The following is an 18,241-nucleotide window of genomic DNA, read 5'->3' as shown; positions in this document are numbered from 1 at the left end:
GCCTCTACCATCAGTGTGTGAATGGATGAGTTCATACTGATGGACTCTGCTGCAGCCTCTACCATCAGTGTGTGAGTGTGTAGGTGACCTGCGGTGTTAATGATCTTTGCCTATAAGCTCCAGTTGTAAAGATAAAAACATGACTAACACTGTCTTTTCCTGCAGGGGGCGCTGGAGTCCCATTTTGAATGGGTGTGTATGTGACTCGCTGTGCTTATGTAGACAGCCTCTAGTGGACACAGAAGGAACTGCAGGATTAATTCAGACATCAGACTGTAGTCGTGTAAACGAGCAGCTAAAACACAACAAGGTTTCTGTTTTGTCTCGTAAACGCCACCATCAGTTAGCTTGATTTAGCATTTAGCTTTGAGAGACTGCCATCGACTGTCTTCAAAGTGGCCGCTTTAGTAACCAAGGAGTGAGGTCACTGATCAGTCTCTGTGATGTTATACCACCCTGTTCTACATATTCTGTGTGAGGTTCATCTGTGAAGCAGCAGGTAACATTCAGGAACAGCTGTGTCATTCAGTGGGCGGAGCTTTACTCATCTTCACTTCTTGCCTTAGTTACCTCTGTCATTTGTGTGTTTGTGTCTTTCTACATTTTGGAGCGATGTAAACACACAAACATTACTGAACGTGCCTCCTCCTCCTCCTCCTCCTCCTCCTCCTGCAGCACCCAGCACAGTCGGGGGAGGAGGAGGAGGAGGAGGAGGAGGAGGAGGAGGAGGCGCATTCAGTAAAGTGAACTTAGTCTAACATCTGAAAGGAAAGAGGACATTGTGTGTTTTGTGATGTAAGAGGATGTTTAGTCTAAAAATAGATCTTCAGTGATGGATCTTCTTCATACACATTGAGCTGCTGCTCCTTTTCACCTCCTGCACCATGTGCTGTTGCTGCTCCCTCCCTCCCCCCTCCTCTCCCCTCCCTTACAGAAATGCTGCAATGCGTCTCCTCGTCTCAGACTGGGTCAGTGTAACTCAGCTGGCAGCTACAGCCTGACACATCTCCATAGCAACAGCCAATAAGGGGCCATTGGAAGGGGTTTTTATTCAGCGTTTTTGTTTTGATTGTTGAGAAAAGAGCAATAATCAGAATTAAAAAGGTCAAATGGGTGTAAAGGGGTGAGAGACAGTGTAAGAGAGAGAAGGGAAGGGCAAGAGAGAGAGAGAGAGAGTATGATGGTGTTGGCAGATGTTGTAAACAGGGCGTCAGAAATAAGAACATTTATATTTCACTGCATTACGTAAACATTCATGTTCTGTGTTCCCATGACGACCATGGGATGCATGTACGCCTTATAGCCAGATTAGAAGAAGGAATATCAGTAATGTGTCCAAACTGAAATTCTACCATTTACCAGCCGCAAACATGTTACTAAAGACCCGTTTCCACACAGCCATCCGGTATGGATCAGTACAGTTCGGTACAGTTTGGTTTTTGATCCTGTTTGTGTTTCCACAGCTACCCGTGCCCTATTTATTAGGCGGCGTGTAAGCCAGATACTGATAGCCGCTACGTAACAGCATCACATGATAGCAGCTAGCCGCTAACAGCTAACCGCTAACTAATAAATTCCACAAAAGAGAAAAACGCTCCACAAACCAAACCAACGCTGGAGACATCCAGCAGGTCATCTCCTCTGTCACTGACATGTGACTCTTTATTACAAGAATAAATCCAGCTTTGTTTCAGACTCAACTACAGTGTGTCCTCACTGTAGTTTTATATACTGACTCGTCCTCACTGTAGTTTTATATACTGACTTGTCCTCACTGTAGTTTTATATACTGACTCGTCCTCACTGTAGTTTTATATACTGACTCGTCCTCACTGTAGTTTTATATACTGACTCGTCCTCACTGTAGTTTTATATACTGACTCGTCCTCACTGTAGTTTTATATACTGACTCGTCCTCACTGTAGTTTTATATACTGACTCGTCCTCACTGTAGTTTTATATACTGACTCGTCCTCACTGTAGTTTTATATACTGACTTGTCCTCACTGTAGTTTTATATACTGACTCGTCCTCACTGTAGTTTTATATACTGACTCGTCCTCACTGTAGTGTTCTCTGCTGAGTCGTCCTCACTGTAGTTTTATATACTGACTCGTCCTCACTGTAGTTTTATATACTGACTCGTCCTCACTGTAGTTTTATATACTGACTTGTCCTCACTGTAGTTTTATATACTGACTCGTCCTCACTGTAGTTTTATATACTGACTCGTCCTCACTGTAGTTTTATATACTGACTTGTCCTCACTGTAGTGTTCTCTGCTGAGTCGTCCTCACTGTAGTTTTATATACTGACTCGTCCTCACTGTAGTTTTATATACTGACTCGTCCTCACTGTAGTTTTATATACTGACTTGTCCTCACTGTAGTTTTATATACTGACTCGTCCTCACTGTAGTTTTATATACTGACTCGTCCTCACTGTAGTTTTATATACTGACTTGTCCTCACTGTAGTGTTCTCTGCTGAGTCGTCCTCACTGTAGTTTTATATACTGACTCGTCCTCACTGTAGTTTTATATACTGACTCGTCCTCACTGTAGTGTTCTCTGCTGAGTCGTCCTCACTGTAGTTTTATATACTGACTCGTCCTCACTGTAGTTTTATATACTGACTCGTCCTCACTGTAGTTTTATATACTGACTCGTCCTCACTGTAGTTTTATATACTGACTCGTCCTCACTGTAGTTTTATATACTGACTCGTCCTCACTGTAGTATTCTCTGCTGTGTTCCTGCAGGTCAGAGGACTCTGCAGTATCAGAGTGATGTTTTAGAGACCGTGGTGTTGGTGAACCCGTCAGTGGAGACTGCTGTTTCACAGGTGAGTCTGACAGAGGGTCATCAAGACACCATAATTTTAAATAACTTCAATGTGGTACTAGTATCTATCTATCTATCTATCTATCTATCTATCTATCTATCTATCTATCTATCTATCTATCTATCTATCTATCTATCTATCTATCTATCTATCTATCTATCTATCTATCTATCTATCTATCTAGTAAAAATCATATAATACGTATATGTTACCAAGACAATAAAAGTAGAAGTCCTTCGCAACAAATATGGGGAAATATTTTTGTTTTGGAACGATTAATAAATAGAAATAAAACTTATAGTCAGAATACAAGAAGGAATATCAGTAATGTGTCCGAACTGAAATTCTATCATTTACCAGCCTCAACTGCCCGTTAGCAACACATAACATGTTACTAACCTCATAGCATTTATAACACACATCACAGGTGTGGCTAATGGCAGTTTAATGTGTGGCTGTTTACATGAGATGAACATCAGGCATGAAACAATGTTGTCTTACAAATATAAGCTATATGATGTGATCATGTTTACTCTGTTCTCTGCTCAGATTCGCTCTCTGATCACGAACTTAGCGGGACATAAGCTGCTGATTCTGAGCGGACAGAGTTCTGAACAGGGAGGTGACATCCTGCTGCGAGGTGGAGCGTTCACCTGGCAGCACTTCTCAGACATTATCTCAAACGCTGATGTAAGTAGAGTGTCCTCTTTCTAAAAACACACTTACCCGTGTGTGTGCATGAATAAACAGTACATCTTACAAAGACACAGATCTCACAGACTGCTTTTAGAAGGATAGGATAGGATGGGGGGGGGGGTTGTTTGGGCAGGCCATCCTCACCAACAGTCCTGAGGAACCTAAGAGAGCTCAGGAGCTCCCAGAGAGAGGAGAGGTTAGAATATAAAGATAGAGACAAGCAGTAATAAGATATGAAAGCTGGGAGAGAGAGAGGGAGAGAGATAAGAGTTCAAGGTAGTCTAGGAGCAGCATAACTATGAGCTGGTCTAGACCTGATCCAGCACTAACTATAAGATTTATCAAAAAGAAAAGTTTGAAGTCTATTCTTAAAAGTACCTAGTGTGTCTGCCTCCCGGACCCCGACTGGTAGACGATTCCAGAGACTGCAGACTCTACCTCCTGTAGTCCATTTAGAGACTGTAGGTACCAGCAGGTCTGATAACTGCAGACTCTACCTCCTGTAGTCCATTTAGAGACTGTAGGTACCAGCAGGTCTGATAACTGCAGACTCTACCTCCTGTAGTACATTTAGAGCGATAGGATGGTGCCTGACCGTTTAGAGCTTTGTAGGTGAGCAGAAGGATTTTAAATTCTATTCTAGATTTTATAGGGAGCCAATGGAGAGAAGCCAATACAGGAGTCATGTGGTCCCTTTTCCTAGTTCTTGTCAGAACACGAGCTGCAGCGTTTTGGACGAGTTGGAGGGTCTTTAGAGATTTACCATAGCACCCTGCTAAAATAGAATTACAGTAATCCAACCTGGAGGTAACAAATGCATGAACTAATTTTTCAGCATCATGTTGTGACAGGATCTGTCTGATCTTAGAGATATTACCAAGGTGAAAATAAGCTGTCCTTGAAATGTGTTTAATGTAGGAATCAAAGGACATATCCTGATCAAACAGAACTCCTAGGTTCCTAACAGTGGTACTAGAGGCTACGCTAATACTACTAAGGGCCGTCATATCATCAGAGAAAGTCTCTCTAAGGTTCTTAGGTCCAATCACTATAACTTCTGTCTTGTCTGAGTTGAGCAGTAAGAAGTTTCTGGTCATCCAGGTCCTGATGTCCTTGAGGCAGGCTTCTAGTTTACGAAGCTGGTTGGTGTCTTCTGGCTTCATTGATATGTAGAGCTGAGTATCATCTGCATAGCAATGAAAGTTTATGGAGTGTTTTCTCATAATACTACCGAGAGGAAGCAAATATAATGTAAAGAGAATCAGACCAAGCACTGATCCTTGAGGCACTCCATGGCTAACTTTGGTCTACATAGAGGACTCATCATGAACACACTGAGACCTGTCTGATAAATAGGATCTAAACCAACTTAAAGCAGTCCCTGTAACTCCAAGTCATTGTTCTAGTCCCTGTAACTCCAAGTCATTGTTCTAGTCCCTGTAACTCCAAGTCATTGTTCTAGTCCCTGTAACTCCAAGTCATTGTTCTAGTCCCTGTAACTCCAAGTCATTGTTCTAGTCTCTGTAACTCCAAGTCATTGTTCTAGTCCCTGTAACTCCAAGTCATTGTTCTAGTCCCTGTAACTCCAAGTCCTTGTTCTAGTCTCTGTAACAGGATGTGATGATCGATGGTGTCAGGAGCAGCAGTCAGACCTAACAGGACGAGCACAGATAGAAGTTCCCTGTCTGAGGCTAACAGAAGATCATGTGTTACTCTAACTAGTCTAGTTCTATGCTAAACTCTAAATCCAGACTGGAACTCCTCTAACAGGCTGTTGTCATGGAGACAGTCACACAGCTGATTAGCTCCCACTCTCTCTAAGATCTTAGAGATTAAAGGAAGGTTAGATATAGGTCTATAGTTAGCTAGAGTTCCTGAATCAAGAGTAGGCTTTTTAAGGAGCGGTTTAATTACAGCTACTTTAAATGACTGGGGTACATAACCTGCTGCTAAAGATATATTGATCATATCTAGTATGGAGCTGCTAACTAGTTCTTTAGTTCTGAGAGGTTAAATGGAGAAAAACAGTCGAGGTTAGTGTCAGAATTTGGAACCGTTTCTGCTGTATCTGAATTATAGGAGGAATCTGCACTAAGTAAAGGTAGTAAGTTGGGTTAACCCTAAAAAAGCTGCTGAAATCATTACTGCTAAGGGCTAAAGGAATAGATGAATGAACTATGACTCTCTGTCAGCCTGGCTACAGTGCTGAAGAGGTATCTAGGGTTGTTTTTATTTCCTTCAATAAGAGACGAGTAATAGGCAGTGCGGGCCTGCCGTAGAGCTTTCATATATCTATTATGACTATCTGGACAAATTAAACGAGATTCTATCGTTTTGGTGGAGCGCCAAATTCTTTCACATTTACGTGACGTTAGTTTTAGAGTACGGGTTTCTAAGTTGTACCATGGAGCTGATCTCTGTCGTTTGATTGGCTTCTGTTTTAGGGGGGCGATTGAATCCAGAGTAACTCTAAGTGAATCCACCGCACTATCTACAAACTGATCTAGCTGAGAGGGACTAAAGTGATTATAGGAGTTTTCAACTGGGTTAGAGGATGGAACTGAAACAAAGGCAGCTGAAATAGCTTCCTTAAATTTAGCTACAGCATCATTTAAACTTCTAGAGAGCACTTTTTTATTAAGAGGAGTTAAGGTTGGTAAAAAGAAATCAAAAGTTATTAGGAAATGGTCTGATATCAGAGAATTTCAGAAAAACCAACAAATTATTAAATTTTATCCCATAGGCTAAAACAAGATCCAGGGTTAAATGGATGAGTAGGTTTGTTTACACCCTGGGTGAAGCCAATAGAGTCCAATAGAGACATGAAAGCCGTGCTAAGACTGTCATTAACAACATCCACATGGATATTGAAATCACCTACAACAATTATTCTATCACTGCTAAGAACTATGTTTGATAGAAACTCTGAATATGGGCCAGGAGGGCGGTAAACTATAACAACTAGAACTGGCTGAAAAGTTCTAGAGACTGGATGTGAAAGACTGAGTGCAAGACTTTCAAAAGAGGTATAATTCAGCTTTGGTGGAGGATTGATTATAAGAGCAGAATTAAAAATAGCTGCTACTCCACCACCTCGACCAGTGTCTCCAGCTATATGAGCATTCAAATGACTGGGAGGGGTGGATTCATTTAAACTAACATATTCATCCTGAGAAGGTTTCAGTTAAACAAAGTAGATCAATATGATTCTCTGATATTAGCTCATTTACCAGGAGGGATTTAGATGCTAGGGATCTAATGTTTAGTAAGCCGCATTTAATTGTTAGATTTTTTTACAAAATCGTATTTGTAGTTTTGATTTTGACTAAATTGTAATGATTTACGCCTCTTTTATTGAGGTTGCCTATGACAGGTCTGGGGCGGAGAACAGACACAGTATCTATAGTATAAGTAGGGTTACAGCTATAAGAAGATCTAACTGAGTTACAGTTAGATTTACAGTCACAAGGACAGCTATAGTGGCAGGTAAACAGATCTAAAGGAAACGCAGAGAAGTGTGTAAGACTGCAGCTCTGCATCCTGGTCTGGACTCTGATGAGTTGTCAGGGTTTGGGACTAATAAACTCTGCTACGTTTCTAGATAATAGAGCTGCACCAACCAGAGTAGGATGGATGCCATCTCTAGCTAGCAGACCAGGCTTTCCCCAAAAGGACTGCCAGTTATCTATGAAGCCCACATCGTTTGCTGGACACCACCTCGATAGCCAGCGGTTGAATGAAGACATGCGGCTATACATGTCATCACTGGTCAAATTAGGGAGAGGACCAGAGAAAACTACGGAGTCCGACATCGTTTTATGATAGCTGTGGCTCTGACTCAAAGGTGCAAAGCTGGCTCTCTAACTTGTTCCATGTTTGCATGTTTGCAGGTGATTGAGCACCTGTCCAGGTCCTCTTCAAAGCAACCATCCAGGCTTACTGTTTCCTGTCAGGGAGACGGGGGCTGGAGTTCCCTTGGCCAAAGTCAGGAGACGCAGTCACTCCAGAATCTTCTGGAATACCGCTTGAACCCTGAACCCCACCTCCCAGACATGGACGGAGTCAATGAGTTCAGCGAGTACGTCTCAGAGACTGTGGACGTCCCGTCATCCTTTGACCTCCTGGAGCCCCCGAACTCTGGAGGTTTTCTGAAGCTGTCCAAACCCTGCTGCTACATCTTCCCAGGAGGCCGAGGAGACTCCGCTCTGTTTGCTGTCAATGGATTCAACATTCTGGTGGATGGAGGATCTGACCGGAAGTCTTGCTTTTGGAAACTGGTTCGCCACCTGGACAGGATTGACTCAGTTCTGCTCACCCATATTGGTGCAGACAACCTCCCTGGCATCAATGGGTTATTTCAGAGAAAGATTGCAGAGCAGGAGGAGGAACGTAACCAAGGATCTGGTTCCAGCAGTAATGGGGACTGGGTGAAGAACCTGATTTCTCCTGAGCTTGGGATCGTGTTTTTTAACGTCCCAGAGAAACTGCGGATGCCCGAGTCCACGCTTAAAGTGAAGAGAAGCATTGAAGAAGCATCTCTTACATTACAGTACCTCAACAAGCTTGGAATCACACCAGAGCCTCTGCACAGAGTGGTTAGCAACACCATTGAACCCATCACATTGTTCCACAAACTGGGCGTGGGGAAGTTAGACATGTATGTGTTAAATCCTGTGAAGGAGAGCAAAGAGATGCAGTTTTTAATGCAGAAATGGGCTGGAAACAGCAAAGCCAAGACGGGGATTACACTGCCCAATGGAAAGGAAGGAGAAATATCCGTCCCATATTTGACATCAGTCACAGCCCTCATCGTTTGGATCCCTCACCGTCCAACAGAAAAGATAGTCAGGGTGTTATTCCCTGGAAATGCACCGCAGAATAAAATCTTCGAGGGCCTTGAGAAACTGAAACACCTCGACTTCTTGCGATACCCTGTTGCCACTCAGAAAGACATATCATCTGGTGCACCTCCCCCCATCATCAAACAGACTAAAATGAGATCAAGAACCGACAGCAAAGAGAGTCTGAAATCTTCCCCTAAACCACACTCTAAAACAGCAAAGAAAGAAGCCAATGGACAAGACGAGGAGTCAAAGAGTAACATCACTAAAGAGAACAAAGCTGACAAGAGGGAAGAGAAGAAACCCAAAAGTGAAAGTCTGAAAGCCACCAAACAACAGAAAAACAGTGAGGTTGCCCCGGCAGCAGAGAAAAAGTCAGAGAAAAAGAAAATATCCAAAACCACCAAAAAGGAGAAAGCATCCAAGATGGATGAAAAGAAGGACAAAGAGAAAAAAGAACTCAAGAGAGAGAAACGAGAGGTCAAGAGAGATGAAAATATACGAAAAGAAGAGAAAAAAGAAAGTAAAGCCAAAGAGGATAAAAAGAAGGATCCAAGTAAACCAGAGCTGAGAAAAATAACCAAACCTGACCTGAAGCCGCTCACTCCTGAAGTCAGAAAAACTCTGCATAAGGCAAAGACTCAGGCCAAGCCTAAAGCAGATAAAAATAAAGCAGTGAAAGAGGCAGACAATGTTAAAAAGCCAGTCCCAAAGAACATCCCAGAGGAAGTGGCAGCGGCAGCATTGGCTGACAGGTCCATCGTATCCTCCCCAGAGGACCTGACCGGGGACTTTGAGGCTCTGAAACAAGAAGAGCAGTCTGAAATAAAGAGTATGCCCATCGAGAACGATGTGATCTCTGGACATGCTCCAGATACTAAAATTTCGTCCTTAATTTTCCCTTATGAAAAGCTCACACCTCAAGCCATTGAATCGAAACCTGCTTCCCCCAAATCCCCTGACAAGAAGGACGAAGACAAAGGCAAGGCGGCATCAGGACAGAGTGTTGGCTCTGCAAGCTATGGCTTTGACAAGAAGTATGAAGAGGAGAAAATGGAGAAATATGACAAGTACTCCTTCAAAGCTGACATGAAAGACCAATCAAAGAAGAGTGAAAGTTCAGAGGAAGAGGACGATGTCATTGAAAAGGCTGAACTTGAAGGAACAGAAGATGACGAGGTCCTCAAATCTAAAACAGATGAAGCCAAAAAGGACAAAAGTGGAAAGGAGGAGGAAACTAAACTTTGTTCCACTGAAGCCTTGTCCGGGAAATTAGCTGCCTCGGCCTCTGAGCAGTTCTCCTTGATCCAAGATGAGACCATCCCGGGTTACTCAGAGACCGAACAGACCATCTCGGATGAAGAGATCCACGAGGAAACAGAAGACAGGATTCCACAGTTGCACTACGATGTGGGCTCCTATGAAGTCTCTATCCCTGACTTCCCCGGGACTTTTGACTCCATGCATGGCATCAAGGAGATGAAGGGTTCGAAGTCTGATGGTGCAGATGTCAAACCCAAAGTCTTCATGAGTGGTCAGGAGCCAGAGCTCGCCCCTTACCCTTCTATCATTGCTGCTCCTCTAGCAGAAGAGGAGCACATCTCCTCAGCAACATCCATCACAGAGTACGACAAACTCTCATCATTTGCAACTTCTGTAGCTGAGGACCAATCGATAGCCTCAGTGACAGCGCCTCAGACCGAGGACGCTGGGAGGAACTCTCTCCTGCTCGACACCACCAACAGTGCCCCTTCTCGTCCAGACGCCATCCATGGAAAAGACTATCTTCACTCAGCAGGAACCATCTCTCCCACCTCGTCTCTGGAGGACGACAAGTGCTTCAAGTCTCCTTCGTCTGATGAGTACCAGCCCAACATCCCTGAGATGGAGGCTGATTCCAAGACCAAATCAGTCCATGAAGAAGAAGATGATGAAGAAGATGAGGATGAGGACCAGACTCCAAATGTTGACATTCCTCTGGGCAAGCTCCAGGAGGGTTATGAACACGCAGCCTCCTTGATGCTCCAGCAGAAGGATAAATCTCCCTCTGCTGCCTTCTCTTCTTCGCCCCTCTTCCCTATGCAGTCCTCTCCCTCACAGGCTGTGAAAGAAAACCAGGGTCTCTTCAGCACAGAGCCATCCAAGCATGCTGATACCAAGGCTGTTTCACCCCCTCCATCTTTATCTTTGGGGTTAGAGTCCCACTCCAGGCAGGAGAGCGAGGAAAGATGCCAGAGTCCAGACGACAGCACCATGAGGCTCGCCTCACCGACACAGTCTGTGCCCACAAGCAGTGGCTACTCTCCGACAGAGGAGAAGACCTTCAGGCCTGAAGACAAGGATGAGGCAGTGACCGATGTTCAAGCTGATGCCTATAAAACAGTCACGCTCTCTGACAACACCTCGTTTATTGAACTGCCAGGTGACAAGACACCAACTGAGGCATCAGAAGAATCTGAAGAAGATGAAGAGGTCGAGTGTTATGATGAAAAAGGTCTAAAGCCTACTGTCAAGGCCAAACTGATGGAGGCCAAAGAGGGATGCTTCTTGGATGACGACTTCAACTTTGAAGCAAAATCTGCAAAGATAGAAACAGAAGTCAAGAGTTCGGACAAAACACAAGTTTCCTTCAGCGCAGTAGAGAAACCAAAACCTCAAGTGATGTTTTCAGACGAAGACGAAAACGAAGATGAAGATGAAAAGGAAGATGATTTTCCAATCGGGTCCAGGTCCAAGAACTTAACAACTGATGAAAGTGCTGAGGAAACCGATATTGCTTTTAAAGAGCCTGAGAAAAGTGTTCACTTCAGTCTTTATGATTTCCCAGAAAAGCAGGGTAAAGAAAAGGCTGCATATATAAGACAAGACACGCCCTACGTGCATGGCAAAACCTTCTCTTACAGTGACATTTATGACAGTAAAACAAGCTCAGTGGACTCTGATTCATATCGGCAGGAGTCCCTGGAAAAGACCGAGAAGGACAGTGCAAAGATTGATGTGGATTTTCAGAAACAAGAGCCAACGTCCCCAGTCACAACTGCAGACAAGATGTCAGAGAAGGAAAGATCAACATCTCCTCATGGAACAGAGTCCACTGCCTCATGGCTTCAATCCTCCTCCACGACTCCATTTGAAAGAGAGGTGGAAGGAAAGGAGCCATATGAATACAGCATGGGAAGCCGGTTCCCTTCAGTGGCTGATAGACCCGAGGCCTCGTCCACTTCGCTATCATCACAAAAAGACCTCTTTCAAAGTCAGACTGGCGGCACGATGCCCCAAATGTCCTCCCCAATGCAACATGTAGACAAACCTGCTGCCACGGGCTACAGTGAGAAAGGAGTGTGCTTGGAGGTTGATATGCGAAAACTAACAGCAAGGGATGAGGAAGACTATGATGATGATGTTGTTGTTGATGAAGATGATGATGATGATGATGAAGAAGATGAAGAGGAGGAGGATGAGGACGGTGCTGTGGATTCTGACATGGAAAAAGGCACCAAAGACAAATCAGAGAAGGAAGTAAAAAGTCCAATCAGTGAAATGTTTGGCTCAAATAGACCTGAATTCATGGTTTCCATGGCTGGATATGGCTTTAACAGTCAGGGGAAGGCGAGTGTGACAGAAGGCAGCTCAAGCTCACTCCCAAGGGCTGAAGACAAGAACAAGGTGGACTCTTCACCCTTCAGTGAGAGGACCATGGAAATGGGGGCGACAGGATTCTCAGGTTACTCCTCAGGGTACGAGTACTCGTATCAAAGTGGAGCTAAAGACTCGTCCTCATCACATCCGCCCAGCGATCAAGGTAAAGGGGATTACTCTCTGAAATCATCAGAGGACAGTTGTTACCACAATGACAGAGTGGATCCTGACTTTGACAAACAGAAGACCCCAGACCTGTTGAGTAAGAAATCTTTGGACACAAGCTTTCAGTACACGACCACTGCTGGACCGGGGTACTCATCGTCTTCAGCCTACAGCTACTCCTCTTCCACCTCCGGCTCGCTCTCCACTAGCCGGCAGTTCGGGGAGGAGCTGGAGACGCCTGCAGAGCCGCTCTTTGAGTATTCTTCTTTTAAAGATGAACACTCTCCGGTCATCGATTCTCCCTACTCGTGCTCCGTTGGCACTAAAGATGATTATATCGAAGTGTCAGAAAAACAGATGACAGCTACAACCACAGCTGAGTCCTCCTCCAGTTTAACCTGTTTCTCCCCCCCCAACCAATTTCAAGAGCCCAAATCTGTCCCCTCTCTCTCATCCACTGCCTTTGCTGAGGACAAGAAGGAGTGTTCATCAGGTGGAGTCTTGGATAAAGGCCCTCAGTCAGACTGCTTCTATAAGCCTGAGTGGTCTGAAGGGTCCAAGCTGGACTCAGCTGTTGGATTTGGGGTCTCAGCAGGACCTTTCGTTCCACCTGCAGAGTTCTCCGAGAACAAAGAGGCAGCCAGTGCAGCCCTATTTGGAGTTACATCCTCACCACGGCAGGATATAGAAGGCAAACATTACTTTGAGGAGACGGACAGCAGTGAAGAAGAGGATGAGGAGGCATTTATGCGTGATATGACTCGCAGGTCGCCTTCCAGCGGTCTTGCTGGTAAACTCTCATTTTCTGAAATGCCTGTTGGCCAAACCACCACTGACAAAACAAGTGGTGCACTGCCCAATATTCTAGGCACTTACATGCCCTCAGCTGTCCAGGCTGGGAAGCCAGACACTGCCAATGGGCCAACAGAAGTCAGCTCAGGTTCCAACCTTGCTGTTGGAGCTGCAGCCAGTGGGGCATCAGGTCCAGCCCAAGTGGTTCCCAGAGAGGGAGCAACAGGCTACAGGAGCTCCTATGAGTGGGAGATGACAAAGAGCCAGATGGGGATGGTGCCTGGAGACTCCCCTCCACATTACCGTCATGATGATGAGTTTGAAGAGGAGTGTGAGATGGAGCCAGAGCACCCTGCCCGCCCACTGTCCCTCTCCTCATCCAATCAGCCATTTCGCTCTCCGTTCTATACCGAAGAGTGCAGCCAAGGAGGGCAGGATGATGATGATGATGATGATGATGATGACGACGACAGTGATCAGGATGTTCCCGGTCACGTGTCCATGGGAGCCACCTCCTCTTACACCAGCCGCTCCTCTCCTGGATACTCCTCCTCTGAGTGCAGGCAGCGTAAAGAGGACCTCTCACCTTCCTTCATCAACCCATGCATGAGGCACTTAGCCAGTGACGAGGATGATGATGAGCAAGGGCAAAGAAGCGACCAGTCACAAGAGGGTGATGATCACGATCTGTCGGTTAAGAGAAGGTCTCACAAGCACCCTCATGGACACCAGTCCCACAGCAGGGACAGCAGCTCTCTGCACAAAGCTGGAGACACGTCGGCAGGACTGGGACCGACTACAGAGGACACACCACCCACCTCCATCAGCGAGTCTCTGGCCTCTCAGTCAGACTCTGATGGGCCTCCAGGGACAGAAGAATACCCCTCAGTGTCCGGGGAGGGGAACTTGGAATCGGATGAGGATGCAGACTACATGCCTGTGGATAAATTGTCTGCAGTTGGGGGAGACGGCCATTATTCCTCCAGGAGGAGCCATGACCCTACACCTACGCCCCTCATGGACTCCCACCCTCACCCTCCTCGCCCGGATGTTTGCATGGTGGATCCAGACTCCATTGATAACGGCTCTGTGAAGAAAGAGCCAAAAGCCAAGACTTTAAAGAAGACTTCCGGGAAAACCAAATCAGCATCCCCTGCCAGGCGCAAACCAACGGCGTCTCCTCGCAGTGCCTCTTCAAAGAAGAAGGATGCCGACAAGAGCTCTCGTATGTCCCGTCTGTCAGATGGACAGGGCTCCAAGGAAGATGACCTCTCCCGGTCCAGCTACAACCCCAGCAAGGCGCTGACCAATGGAGTAAAGAGCAGTTCAGGTAAACCCTTCAATCCATGAATGACATTCAAATGTACCACACTGATTCTCCAAGATAAATGAACCTTTGTTTGGTCTGACCCAGGTTCTCAGAAGTCGGGCTCTGTAGCTGCCTCTGGCCTTCCGATCTATGTGGACTTGGCCTACATTCCCAACCACTGCAGCGCCAAGAACGTGGACCAGGAGTTTTTCAAACGTGTTCGCTCTGCATACTATGTGGTCAGCGGGAATGACACTGCGAGCGGTGAACCGAGCCGAGGTGTTCTCGATGCACTGCTGGACGGCAAAGCTCAGTGGGGATCGAACCTGCAGGTAACGTTCTGCGCTGATCGTACGCTGAGGCTGACTGCTGAGATAATAATACATATACTGTGGTTGGGTTTGAGGCGACCGCCTGTTGTTAAACAGTCTGCATGTTCTTGAAAGAGTGGAGTTTTGATTGAATTGTTTTTTGTCATTTCAAGTGTAGATGTTATAATTGAGTGAAACAGTTTGATGTGAAATAACAAATGACTGACATCAGTACAAACCAGCTGACGGACATCCTTTATGAACCGTGCTGACGATAGCTGGATACACGCTGTCGGATCAGGGGGTAAAATAAAGACTCCTCCTCTCAGCTGACTCACCCTTCCTGCTTTCTCATCGCTCAGGTGACTCTGATCCCGACCCATGACACCGAGGTGACCCGGGACTGGTACCAGCAGACTCACGAGAAGCAGCAGGAGCTGAATGTCATGGTCTTGGCCTCCAGCAGCACCGTGGTCATGCAGGACGAGTCTTTCCCCGCCTGCAAGATCGAGTTCTAACATCCTGGATTCGATGTGTTTACGAAGGCTTTGCTGTGATGGTCTGTGTCTGCTGAAACAGAAACCCATCAGTCTTCATTCACAAGTCCGTCAGGACTTTCTCTGTCCGGTTTCAGGTTTACTGTCTTCACTGCATCGTTAAGACCCCATCCCGTCAGCTTTTATTTTTAATCCCTGTAGTGACGTCTGTGATTATCTGAGGAGACAAACTGCCCCTTCTATTATATAAAGAAACCTTATATAAGAAATACATGAACTGATGTTTGGCTGCTTGAAGTCTAATTGGACTCAATGGAAGCACAAGTTTTGCACCTTAAAACATGAAAGAAACAACGATTTCCTCCACGTTATTTATTTATTTATTTATAGAGTATGATCACAGGGTGATCAATAATCAGGTCAGTATCCACAGACAGAACATCTTCATCGTTTAGTGGTGACATGGAGAGACAGAAGTCGTTATCAGCTAACATACAGAATTAAAACCACGTCGTCGTCGGATCGTTCTAAAAGAAAAAGGAGCCGTAAAAGTAAAAATCTTTGGTTTATGAGGTCAAAGTCGTGACTTTACGATAAACTAAACTGTTTAAACGTCATGAAGTCGTGACTTTACGATAAAGTAAACTGTTTAAACGTCATAAAGTCGTGACTTTACGATAAACTAAACTGTTTAAACGTCATGAAGTCGTGACTTTACGATAAACTAAACTGTTTAAACGTCATGAAGTCGTGACTTTACGATAAACTAAACTGTTTAAACGTCATGAAGTCGTGACTTTACGATAAACTAAACTGTTTAAACGTCATGAAGTCGTGACTTTACGATAAACTAAAGTGTTTAAACGTCATGAAGTCGTGACTTTACGATAAACTAAACTGTTTAAACGTCATGAAGTCGTGACTTTACGATAAACTAAACTGTTTAAACGTCATGAAGTCGTGACTTTACGATAAACTAAACTGTTTAAACGTCATGAAGTCGTGACTTTACGATAAACTAAACTGTTTAAACGTCATGAAGTCGTGACTTTACGATAAACTAAACTGTTTAAACGTCATGAAGTCGTGACTTTACGATAAACTAAACTGTTTAAACGTCATGAAGTCGTGACTTTACGATAAACTAAACTGTTTAAAGGTCGGGGTCGCCGGTGGCGCAGCGGCAGTGCGTGCGACCCCATGTATTGAGGCCCGGGTTCGCGTCCGGCCTGTGGCCCATTTCCCGCATGTCTCTCCCCACTCTCTCCCCCTGATTTCCGACTCTATCCACTGTCCTCCCTCTATCATTAAAGGCAAAAAGGCCCAAAAACAAATCTAAAAAAAAAGGTCATAAAGTCGTGACTTTACGATAAACTAAACTGTTTAAATGTCATAAAGTCGTGACTTTACGATAAACTAAACTGTTTAAACGTCATGAAGTCGTGACTTTACGATAAACTAAACTGTTTAAACATCATGAAGTCGTGACTTTACGATAAACTAAACTCTGTTTAAACGTCATGAAGTCGTGACTTTACGATAAACTAAACTGTTTAAACATCATGAAGTCGTGACTTTACGATAAACTAAACTCTGTTTAAACGTCATGAAGTCGAGACTTTACGATAAACTAAACTGTTTAAACGTCATGAAGTCGTGACTTTACGATAAACTAAACTGTTTAAACATCATGAAGTCGTGACTTTACGATAAACTAAACTCTGTTTAAACGTCATGAAGTCGAGACTTTACGATAAACTAAACTTTGTTTAAATGTCATAAAGTCGAATGTTTACGTGAACGTCTCCTTTTTCCCGGTTACGACGTCGTAGTCACATAAAAGAAAACGTTCTACTGAATATTGATGTTTCTATCGGAGGTGAAGTCAGTAGTTTAAGTAAGGCGTTGTGTTTCTATAGAAACAGGAGCACTTCCTGTTTCTATCAGTTCGTTAAAACTCAACAGAGACTAAAGTCACATCAACAGATCTTTGTTAACATCTGAGGGAAATCAATCTGATTGATCCAATGAACACAAGGAGCGCGAGGAACACGAGGAACTTCAAGAACACGAGGAACACGAGGAGTGTGAGGAACAAGAGGAGTGTGAGGAACAAGAGGAGTGTGAGGAACAAGAGGAGTGTGAGGAACACGAGGAACATGTGGATGTGAGTTCAGTCTGTTTGAAAGATTAGATTTTAGTCGATGGTCAAATGTGCCTTTGTGTCGTGCTGAGCTGCTTTGCCTGTATCTCGTTTAAACGGGACTTTGAACGCACCACCTCAGTCTTCAGTTTTCTCGTTCCTGCAGCTGCCACATGAAGAAGCACAAACAGAAAGCTGTGTACAAACCTCAGAGCTCTTCGGATTCATGTTGATGTTCAGTATTTGGTTGAAAACCTGAGGATGTTGTTTCTTTGATTTATTGCAGACTTTTGGGTCACAAATGCTTCTGTTCTTCCAGCGCGACGTCAGTGGATGTTTTTAACTCTCTCTTCTTACAGTGTGTGACAAACAGTTTGATACTTTGATAATTTTTGTTTGTAACTTTTTAACCAGGAACAGAAGGCGTCTGTCACACGACCTTCACTCTTCATTCACTTTGACACGTTTTATGTTGGTTTGATCCTGATGCATGTTAGGACAGGCGACGGCTTCTCGGGAGCCGAGCGGCTCCGGTTTGAATGTGAAGATGCAGTTTACCTTTATGTTCACCGTGGAGGACTTTGATCTCCTGGTTGCCTTGGTTACCGTGCATCATACGGTCACATGGACAGGAAGTAAATCACTGCTGTGTGCAGGTTAAACCTGCCGCAGTTCCTCCAACAGATTTACTTTGACAGATAACTATCTGATGGCTGATTAGTGTCAGAATTCATCGGACTCACACAGCGGCCATTTTCCTCTGATGTCACGCTCATGTTCTGGTACCACGAGAAAAAAGGTTCAACAGCTGTGGCTGTTTTCAGGCTGAGGGCGAGCCAGAAGAGAGCAACAGAAATAACCACAAGAAACAACCAATCAGAGAACAGCTGACTGATTCAAACATCAGATTGGACGATTTCATATGTCAGGTGTGTAGGAGAGGGATTCAAACTCACACACGCTGACGCCTCTTTGATAAATATTAGAGATGTTAAAGTGCATTCA

General features: G+C 44.7%; 1 protein-coding gene across 1 annotated transcript in view; it reads left to right on the top strand.

Moving 5' to 3' along the window:
* map1aa (microtubule-associated protein 1Aa) overlaps positions 1–15,750 on the top strand; it is a 28,317-nt gene extending 12,567 nt beyond the window's left edge. Inside the window, exons 3-7 of the mRNA XM_079339617.1 lie at positions 2,761–2,843; positions 3,393–3,533; positions 7,430–14,306; positions 14,391–14,617; positions 14,959–15,750. Coding sequence (XP_079195743.1) covers positions 2,761–2,843; positions 3,393–3,533; positions 7,430–14,306; positions 14,391–14,617; positions 14,959–15,114 — 7,484 coding nt within the window. The 3' untranslated portion in view covers positions 15,115–15,750. The remainder of the gene's footprint in view (positions 1–2,760; positions 2,844–3,392; positions 3,534–7,429; positions 14,307–14,390; positions 14,618–14,958) is intronic.
* Positions 15,751–18,241: the final 2,491 nt, after the last annotated feature.

The sequence above is a fragment of the Symphodus melops genome (genome assembly GCF_947650265.1).
Source record: "Symphodus melops genome assembly, chromosome: 3".
Lineage (NCBI taxonomy): Eukaryota > Metazoa > Chordata > Actinopteri > Labriformes > Labridae > Symphodus > Symphodus melops.
Note: the sequence above shows the minus strand (reverse complement) of the source record. Positions and strands in the feature narration are given on the sequence as shown.